Source organism: Amphibalanus amphitrite, unplaced genomic scaffold (genome assembly GCF_019059575.1).
Source record: "Amphibalanus amphitrite isolate SeventyFive unplaced genomic scaffold, NRLGWU_Aamphi_draft 000426F_arrow, whole genome shotgun sequence".
Classification (NCBI taxonomy): domain Eukaryota; kingdom Metazoa; phylum Arthropoda; class Thecostraca; order Balanomorpha; family Balanidae; genus Amphibalanus; species Amphibalanus amphitrite.
The window spans coordinates 155,389-165,338 of NW_024881920.1; the positions used below are offsets into that span (position 1 = coordinate 155,389).

A 9,950-nucleotide genomic window follows, 5' to 3' on the forward strand; every position below is an offset into this window, starting at 1 on the left:
AGTTTCAACTTTTTAGCAACAATAGGTTGGCCAGAAATGACGTCAGAGTGACGTCTTGTCGGCCGATTTTGATGCAAAACATTGAATTACGGCAAACGCTCTCAAGAGCTCAATTTTAAAGCTAAATCCAATTTCTTTGCATCAGTGGACTGCAAATACACGTAGCTATCAAACTGCTATCTCGAATTGTCGAAATTTTTGAAAATTTTGAAAAACACGTTACAAAATTGATAAACGTTTTTGATTTTTTGCAAAAACGGAAATATATGTGATGATAGGAATATATGTGATACACACTGATGAACGACCCTAGCAAGTTTTAGCCCAATATCTTCAAAAATAGCCGAGTTATCTGCATTATTGTCAAAATTTTACAATTACCTGTATATTTTTCAAAACATTTTTCAGTACGTTTTTGACATCGCAGAGCAATATAAATGGCACCGTCGTGTTTCCGAGCTCAAACTGCATCTGATAGACACCTTTTTTGTTGACAACTTTCATTTTCAAATTTGATCTTTTCTGACCTGAAATTGACCTGACCTCCGGTAAATTCAGCTGAAAATGACCTCAAATGACACAGCCGACATTATTTTCGAAATCAATGTGTAAAATGGACCATGAAACATGCGTCAGGTGACAGATACATGATATACAATTTTCGTGGCCTAGGATGACCTGGCCTTGACCTGAAAAATTCGAAGTAAAAGTTATATACCCTCACGATATCTAAGGCATATATCAAGGAGTGCGTAAACCAAAAATGAGCCTGATCGGACTTCTCAGCCGGCGGCCAGAGCCTAAATTGTATGCAAGCAAAAATGCCGATAATTTTTACTTTGACCTGACCTGTGACGTCATCGGTGACCTTGGGGTCAATGAAAATAGATTTCGCTCGACAGTTTTTCCAGGGCTATCAGACTACGTTTGAATTTTGACGATCGGGCGAGTAGTTTCGGAGATAGGAGGGGGGCTCTGGAGAGCCCCCCCCCCAGTCACTCGCGTTATGGGAAATACCCCAGTACGTCATGCGCGGGTTAAGGGTCAGGGTCATAAAATGTTCAGGGTAGGTGTATTACAGCGAGGGCACTGAAAGTTTCGTCGCAATCGACCGCTTTTTACGCGAGTTATTCGCGAAAAACCGAGGGGAGGATTCCGTTCGACCCCCTTATACGGGCGAGGGCTAAACATCAACTAAAGTCAATGTACATCAGTTTTATTTTGGACCAGTATAGCGCCTTTTGGGGCGACTAACGGAGAGAGCGAAGGGGTGAGTCTTGCACGTGCGAAATTTCGAGGGGGTACCTCCAACTGACTTGTGCACGGCACCCTACTGACCGGTTTCTAGCGATGTGCCAAATTTGAGCACAATCGGCCCAGCCGTTCTCGAGATCTGGGAGCGGCACCCTGCACGTGCGCACGTGCAAAATGGGTCCCAACTGACTTGTGCACGGCACCCTACTAACTGGTCTCTAACCGTGCACCAAATTTGAGCGCCATCGGTCCAGCCGTTCTCGAGATCTGGAAACGACCCCTGCACGTGCGCACGTGCAGCAGCACCCCAATTCTGGCACATGGATATGCAGTGCCTAATGGGTACTTACCTACATGCCAACTTTCAGCGCAATCGGCCAAGTAGTTACCGAGATATTGCAACAATTACAAAACTGACACCTCTTCGTTTTGCACGTGGCACGTGCATAAGGGGTCACCCAAATGTATCGGGAATAGTCCAATACTTGGTAGAAGGAATGAAGCTACCCTACAAAATTTACCGCATGTAAATCGGTCAAGTGGTTGCTGAGATATAAGCCTCGCAAAAGCGTCCGCACGGCCGGCCGGCCGGCCGGCCGGCCGCTCATACTCAGAAATTTCCGTTAATCTAAGGAAAGACTACGCTCGCTTCGCTCGCTCCGTAATCAGATGCGCAGTTGCTGTCTCTTCTTGAAACCTGGGACTTCACCACACCATCAGAAAGCAAGCCGGGCCGACGCTTCAGGACGTGGGTCCACACGCTTTTTGCAATTTATTGTTGCGATGATGGAATTAAAATTAGTATTTTTTTCGCTACCATGGATATTCACTTTCACCTCACATTTTACCCATCATTGATTACGTTGGAATTAAGCAGGAAGCTCAAGCTTGGATGTTGTGGGATTATCATCACGGATGAAAAATTAGGAATCGCTTAGTCAAATTGTTATCAGTCTAATGAGCATATCTGCTCACTATTTTTTGGCTCACAGCACACCGTGTTTACACAACCATTGATGGCCAGCTGTCGCGAACACCGGACTCACGATCAGTGCCGTCACTTCCCTGTCGCGCTCTCCCTCCCACTCATCATTCCCTGTGCGACTGCCAGCTGCCCCCGGGGCATTGGCCAGGTTCACGGACAGCAGAGAAAGGCCCCACCGTGCGTCCGTAGCCCGGGGCGGTGACCGAACGAGAAAGCGAGAGTGCCCGGTGGAGCCATGGCACGAGCCTGCCTGCCTGCCTGCCCTGGGGCGGCGGGGGGGGGAGAGGGGAGGAGTGGATGATGACACGTGACCTCAGGGGAGAGTGAGAGGGGTGAGAATGGAATCGGGAAGTGAAGGTGGGTGAAGCGAGCTGAATAACCGATGTGTCAGTCGCTGGGAAGGTGCAGGTCTTTGTGCATTTGGTTAGTGCCTGAAGCTCAGTCTATTGTGTAAATGCCGTTACGATGCATCGCTATGCCTAATTAGAAACATTTCGCTGCCTAATTATAGCTACGGGCTTTAATTGGAACAATTTCGGATGGTAATGGTCGTTAGAAAAGATGAACTTTTAAGTGGTCTGCATTGTCGGGTTGCCTGTCCATCTGGTGAACATTCCTGCATCTGATTGGATCTCAAATTGACTTTTCTCATCCTTTCGTAATGTATTTATGTGCTCAATATCTAACCTTCCCCAATAAAAGCATTATATTTTTTATCGTTTTCCCTAAGTCCCATCAGACACCTCAAGCTCACCTTCTCAGTAAGGTCCCCTGTCGTCACAGAACCGTCTCCTCGTTTGCATGTGTTTTATTACAAAATGCCGTACCGCAATGGTCGGATCACATCGTGAACATCACCAAGTCACATCACAACAAGATGAGCGCACATCAACGTCATCACCATCATCATAATCATCATCAACACTAGGCAAGGGCGCGAATTCCCACACGATGACACTGCAATGTTGACCAGAGTGGCGAGCGGGGCGGACCAGCCGGACCCGTGACTCCAAACTAAGCTACGCACATATGTACACACCGATAAATAATTGTATAACAGATAAAGAGCAGCTGATTGGTGGCCGGACGCTGACCTCGGATAGGTCAGGTCAGGTCACAGACCCGCGGGCGTGGCGTAACAAGGGAACTGAAAGCCGTGTGGTGTGGAGCTCTGAAAACAGACAGAAAGTGAGGGTGAGTGGCACGTTATGCATTCAATGCGACACACACGCATTGATTGCGAGCGAATCATGGCTGCATCAACAATCACGGCAATAGCGAACGGTTGTTGAAAGATTACCTGGAGCACCTAGACATAAGCAGAGCTCATCATTCACAGTTCGCTGCTTGATTTACTTCTAGGCAAAAGTACTTTTTTAACCGTAATGAACGACCTAATTTGCAGTTGCGCGGTAAATTAACGGTACATTGACGGTAAACTGTTATTTACCGTCGCTAAAGCCGAGGTCGGCATGTGAAACGCTGGTCACCGTGACTTTTTAAATCGGTTGCACTGGAGATACCTGCTGGGAAGCGTTACAGGATTCGGATAGAAATTATTCCCATCTGGCGGAGCCGAGCGTTACGTGAAAACGATACCATTAACCGCGCCAGCTGAGGCATTGATTGTAGTGTGTTGGAAAGAGACTGCATTTCTTCCCACGAGAGTAGCGGCCCGGTGCAGATTTCAGGAATTTCACCGTGACATGCGGCTCGGTGGAACGAAGCTATGGCGGCAGACTGTGCGCTGTACCGATGTTGTGAATGCACGCATCCGTTACACCATGCTGTGCCATTGGCGCTTTCATCAGTCTCGCACCAAAGTACTACCGCTTAAAGAAGCATTGCAATTTGCAATGATGCTTCTTTCTAGCATGACTGCGGTGCATGCTTGAATGCCGGCAAGTGATATCATTTATAACAACAGCTTGGTACGACCGTGCTCATAAAGGAGACAGAATGATACTTTTCTGAGACAACCAAAAATTAGGTATTACATGGGATAAGGACCGAAACCAAAGTAGGTATTCGATTGGGCAAGGCTAGATGCCGTTGTCTCGTCGCAATGAGGAACAATTTGATCCTCCCACCCGCCCTCACGCACACCTCCTGAGGCCACAGCCGGCCGCGGGTGATCCCATTATACCGCCAGTGAAAGTGTTCAACAGTGAAAGTGAACGCCGCACCGGCGCTCCCATGGCTCCAATGACGTCATCAGCGGGCACCGGTGACGTCACCGGCGGAGGGCCATCTGAGACCGCCATGGGAACGCCGCCCACCCGTTACGAAACTCACGAACGGGCGTGAAGGGGCGCGGAACGCACCAGAGGGGTGACGAAACCGGCACAGCGACGAAACCGACGCCGCGCCGCGCCACAATTGACGACTCCGCGCCGGAGCGGTCGGCTTTTGTCCTTGCTTGAGGCCGTGTGGCCAGACAAATGGTTCAGGAAACTCACGGAGCGGAACGGACGCTAGTCCGAGCGCTGGATAAGTGGATAATACGATTGCGACATTGTAACTGTCAATGTGCCTCGTCTCCCCAGGGACGTTATATTTCAGCATGGTAGTTTGAGCGCTAATGGATTTTGCGTACTAGAGCGTGTCAGTGCAATATTTCCTAACAAAATTGTATGCGTGTCCTCGCTTGGTCACGGAGCCTGAGCTAACTGAGCTGGCCTTGACATGTGCGGCTCATGCGCGAGGTATTTATGACGTCATTTGTGGCACTTACCGCGGAGTCTATTTGCCGTAGCTGGGGTAGGTGGGCTTGGGGCAAACGGTGACGTACTGGTTCTGGTTCTGGGTCTGCAAGCGGAGAACACCGAAATCAGAACAGATGTCGAGCAAGTCACTGCATTCGACCTTTGGCTTCCATCTCTTTAAGAAGAGGAGGAAGAACCACTTTCATGCACGCAAAATGATGTTTTATCGGAACTGCGATTCAGTGAAGACAACATCTTAGAACTTTGATAGATGTATAAACTGAAGTTATTCGCTCCCTTTTTTATATCGCCGTAAGTAATGTCTCGCTATTGAAGCGTCTTCACAATGAGCGTGACAAGCCAAGCAAGTAACGGCGTTGAAAGTAGGTAAAGATCATGGATAGTGTCGAGTTAAGTTCGCGGACACCTCTTTGTGACGTACCTTGGTGACGGTGACGTACTGGTTCTGCGTCTCGGTCTGCGTGACGTACTTGTACTCGGGGTAGGCCGAGGTCACCGTCTGGGTCACGTAGTGGGGCACGTTCTGGGTCTCAGTCACGTACTGGTAGTCGACCTGCGGGAGGACAACAAGTCAGCGGTCAGAGGTGCGGAGAGGGGACACCCTGGGGTCACTGAAAGAGAGGAGGTAAAGAAGATTTGGGCCAAATTCTTAAGTGTATCCTCATCAAGGACATTCAAGTCACATACTATGCGAATTAGATCTGCCTGTAACTACCAGACTCCTGATCTTTTGCGCAGTCATGTAGCTACCATAATGCCTCATGATCACTCAAATGTCCATGGACATGATCGAGAGCTACTTTAGAAATAGCACCCATGCAGAACTTATGCTCGAACGCTACGCATTAACCACCGAACTTCCTTGTTGCTAATCTCCATCTCATTCCTTGAACTTCCTCGGCCCTCATGTCCTTTGCCTCTTCGTTCCTCCATAACACAGTTCTCATCCTTTCCGCTAATCTTCCTATCTCTCCCAACCGTACGCCGTGTCATACTCCATATCGTACCACGTACCTTGGTCTCGGTGACGTACTGGTACTCGGGGTAGGCCTGGGTCTCGTAGGCCGTCTTGGTGACGTAGTACGGCACCTGGGCCGTCTCCGTGTAGTACTTGCTCACCACCTCCGTCTCCGTGTAGTAGGCCTTCTCCGTCTTTGTGACGTACGAGGTCTCGGTGAAGTACTGGTGCTCGGTGACGTACTGGGTGTCGTACAGCACCTTGGTGCTCACCTGGGAGAAGAGAAGATGGTAAATGACACTTAAAGGCCGTTCGAACTGACCATCGTGGTCCTTGAAGAGGGACGAGGAGGTGGACTAACTGAGGCAGTCCAATTACGTTGACCATTTACGCTACCAATTACGTTGATGGTTGATATAACTAGGAGCTTCGCATTCCTACGATTTGTCCGGCATTGTTTCGCTTACTTCAATCGGAATTCGCATCGTGATTACGGTTCAAGTCTCAGCGAATATCACTAACCTAATCTTTTATAAGCTTTTCAAGGCTTTGCACTTAATCTAGTTGAACAGGAATGCCATTTTATCACATATGTAACTTTCCAAAACCAGGAAAAGCCCGGAACCATACCCCTGCCGTTAAGAAGACATCCTCTCCCTTCTAACTCCACTGATGATCCCTGTTTCACTCACCTTGACCTCAGGGGCCACGTAGCTGGTGACGTACTGGGTCTGGTACTGAGTGCTCGGGTAGTACAGGGTCTCAGTGACCTGCTGGTACAGCGTGGTCGGCTGCAGAGCCGTGTACGTGTTGTACTGGGTCTCGTAGCCGATCTTGGTCGAGGTCACTGTGGAGAGACGCGAAGGGTAAGTTGTGAGAACACCGAGAATCAATGTGGAAATGTGGAGAAAAGGGGGCGGCGTAAGGAGATGAGGAAGAGGCAGAGGATATGAGAAGAATACCTACGTGGTGGATCCTGGGATATTAGAGATGCAGGAGAGATAGTTAGGGAGATCTTGTAGTTCAGATAGCTACGGAGCGATGATAAATGGTAATGACGAGACTAATAGATCTTTTATCTGACGTGCTGAACACTAATCTCGAAACCGTAATTGAAAGCTCGTAAAAGACGTCATCCCAACAGCTGGGTGGGGAAGCCCTCATCGCCCCGCTGAGTTCCGCTCTCTGCCCAGCTAGTTCCGCTCGGTGCCCGTCCAGTACTTTCGTTCAGGCCCTCCCGGTCGGTACTCACCGGTGATGTAGTGGGTCTCCGGCTCGCAGGCGGGCGTGCCGTAGCCGGTGGACGGGGCGGGGGCCGGCGCGTCGTACGAGGGCGCGATGGGAGGAGCACCGTACTGGGGATCAGCATCGGGCTTGGGCAGGGCCGAGGCCACTCCGACCAGAAGCAACAGCGCCAGCGCGTTCATCCTGGGGGCGAGGGGAGAGGGGTGTCACAAGGGTGTGCACTGGGGCCCATGGAAAACTCTGTCGCGGGCGAGCGGAGAGGGGTGCCACAGGGCTGTGCACTGGGGTCAATGAAGAAATCCTGCCGTCTATTCGAGTCTCCATGGGGTGAGAGCAATAATCGTTTAGCGCAAGATGATAAACAGCTCAGGATAGATAGGCTGACGTCCAGGAAAGGAAGAAGAAAATTAAAGGAAGGTGAAAGAGGTAGAAACTGAGGGAGACAGATGGAGAAAAAGAAATATTTAGCGTAGTAAAGCCAAAAAGAGCTTTTGCAGGAGACGAGAGAGAATCTTGCAGTGCCGTCTTGTAGTCTCAATGAGACTGTAAGATGCCACTAGAACTAAAATGCCTACCTACATGACAAACATTACAAAAGATGGCAAAAATTCAGCGTTTAGCCCCGCGGATATGGTGATCGATGCGAAGATATTATTCAGATTTAGTACTTTGAAAAGTAGAAAGACAATTTTATGAAAAGTTGCTAATAATTGGCAAAATGAGCACTCAACAGCTTTCTTAACCCGCGCCCGGCTGGGGGTCCTGGATTTCCACGCCCTGCTGGGGGGGGGGGTGTTTGAACACCCCCCCTTCTAACTCGGCTCCTGGGCCACGTAGCGATACGCGGAAGGCGGCGTTCGAAAGAGCGTAAAAAATAATGACGAAATCACTTCGGTCAATTTTTTGGTCAGGTCAAAGGTCAGGTCACCAGAGGTCATTGAAGGCAAAATTTCGCCGATTTCCAGGTCGAATGTCGACAATTTCCAAGAAGCCAGCGCATAACTCGGGAACCAATAGAGCTACAGCGCCGCGGAAAAGCGCATTCGATAGCCCTATTAACGCCCTTTCTGAGTAATTCTCTCAGATTTGACCTAACGTCAACGGTTTTGCCTGCAGGGGGCAAAAACTGCAAAAATAGCCGATTTTTTCGGAAACAGTTTTTCTGCAATAACTTTTGACCCAAGCCTTGTACGAGCTTACTTTTACCAGCATCGTGTTCCTCTCGTCAAGACGCATCGAATGAACTATAACTTGACCTTGAAAGGTCAACTTGAAAATTTGACCTCAGGTCAAGGTCATGACCTGACCGGAAAGGGTCATGTTGCATATCAGTCGATCCGTATCGTCGAGCTGAACACATCTAAGGCGTTTTCATCGCTCTAGCATGCCTCTATCAACAGTTATTTGCGAAAAACTGTTAGATACCATTCGTGACCTAAGATGACCTCAGGGCATAAACAGGGGTCACGGACACCATTTCCATGTTCAGTGTGTCTAAACCACTTGTAATTCAGTGTTTGGGAGTGTTTATAATGTCTTTCGTCCAAAAGAGGCGCATTTCAATTTTCTCCCATTGACTTACCTATAATGGGGAGGTCGCAAAATTGACCTGACCTTAGGTCATCGATATCAAAATTCTGAGATATAAATTTTGTACATGCTATTGCTCTTAGCAATCGCTGAAAGTTTCAAAGCGATCGGTCACTCGGTGTAGCTATGACAGACATTGAAACTTTTTATGAGGTGAGGTCACTTCAAGTGACCTGGTGACCTGACCTTGAATGACCTTGGTCTGAAATTTTCACAACATGTGTAGAATTGATGTATGATAAGGTGTACCAAAAACGGCGGCGCTCCGCGCCGCCGTTTTTGAGATATTCGCGAAAAACCACAAGGGGGGTGTTCAAACACCCCCCCCCCCCAGCAGGGCGCGGGTTAAAGTAAAGAACACAAACGATGGCTCTTAAATTTAAGAACATAAACAATGGCTCAAAGCGAAGTCAAAGAGCGAAAACCGCAAATCACCGAGATAGCTCAGCCGATAAATCACCACTTCAAAATCACCATAATCTCCCAAAAACCCAACCAGCACTGCTCGCCGCCGTCCGATCACCACGAGTCCCACTGGTCACTTCACCGCGCGCAGCTGACCTCAGGTCAGGTCAGGGCGGATAGCTCGCCGTCCACCGGACCCGGCTACTTACTTGGCTACGTCCGACTGCTTGTGGAGCGAAAGACTGACGTTCCATCGGCGGCGCGTGGCTTTATACCCGACGCCGGGCGCATGGGGCGTCACTTTCGTTCGACGCCGGTATGACCCAGATATAGACAGCGTGCGCGTAAGGTGGCCGTCCTGAGGATCATAGGACAGGGACAGCGTCCTCACAGGGATAGGGGATGTCCGTGAGGGGGTAAGGGACAAAGGGACGACTGAGAGATATCACAAGGAGGGTATAAGGGTAAGAGGTTAGAAGGGACGGGATAGAGCAAACGAGGAAGCGATAGCCGCCCACTGCCCACGTAGCGTTTGCAGGCGTAATGTTAGAGGGATATGCATCCCTTCGTTCCCCATAGCAGGCAACCCATACTAAGAGTGGAAAAAATGAGCGACGTAGCATGGCAATGCATACATAGCTGATGTGTGGGAGCTTTGATTGCTTTTTGGATGAGGGGGAAAGGAGGACTGGGATACATGCAAGTCGAAATCATTTCGTTGGCCGACATTATTTCTCTGAACTCTGAAACTCTTATTTCATAGCTCTTCTTATTAGTTACGATCGAA

General features: G+C 49.2%; 1 protein-coding gene across 1 annotated transcript; it reads right to left on the reverse strand.

The window, feature by feature from the left end:
• Window positions 1–3,031: 3,031 nt before the first annotated feature.
• Window positions 3,032–9,738, reverse strand: LOC122391214. Its single transcript, XM_043384909.1, has 7 exons — window positions 9,373–9,738; window positions 7,176–7,351; window positions 6,616–6,770; window positions 5,980–6,195; window positions 5,387–5,518; window positions 4,974–5,047; window positions 3,032–3,410 (listed from the first exon to the last, which is right to left on the reverse strand). Exons 2-6 carry the CDS (start codon window positions 7,348–7,350, stop codon window positions 4,982–4,984), a joined length of 744 nt encoding a protein of 247 aa, XP_043240844.1. The 5' UTR covers window position 7,351; window positions 9,373–9,738; the 3' UTR covers window positions 3,032–3,410; window positions 4,974–4,981.
• Between the last annotated feature and the right edge of the window lie 212 nt (window positions 9,739–9,950).

What these genes read in the sequence shown, in the direction of transcription:
- LOC122391214 (XM_043384909.1), bottom strand. Translation starts at nt 7,350, where the DNA reads ATGAACGCGCTGGCGCTGTTGCTTCTGGTCGGAGTGGCCTCGGCCCTG. An exon ending in GGAGACCCACTACATCACCG is followed by an intron (nt 6,771 to 7,175) that starts GTGAGTACCGAC and finishes GTCTCTCCACAG; the next exon opens with TGACCTCGACCAAGATCGGC. An exon ending in ACGTGGCCCCTGAGGTCAAG is followed by an intron (nt 6,196 to 6,615) that starts GTGAGTGAAACA and finishes CTCTTCTCCCAG; the next exon opens with GTGAGCACCAAGGTGCTGTA.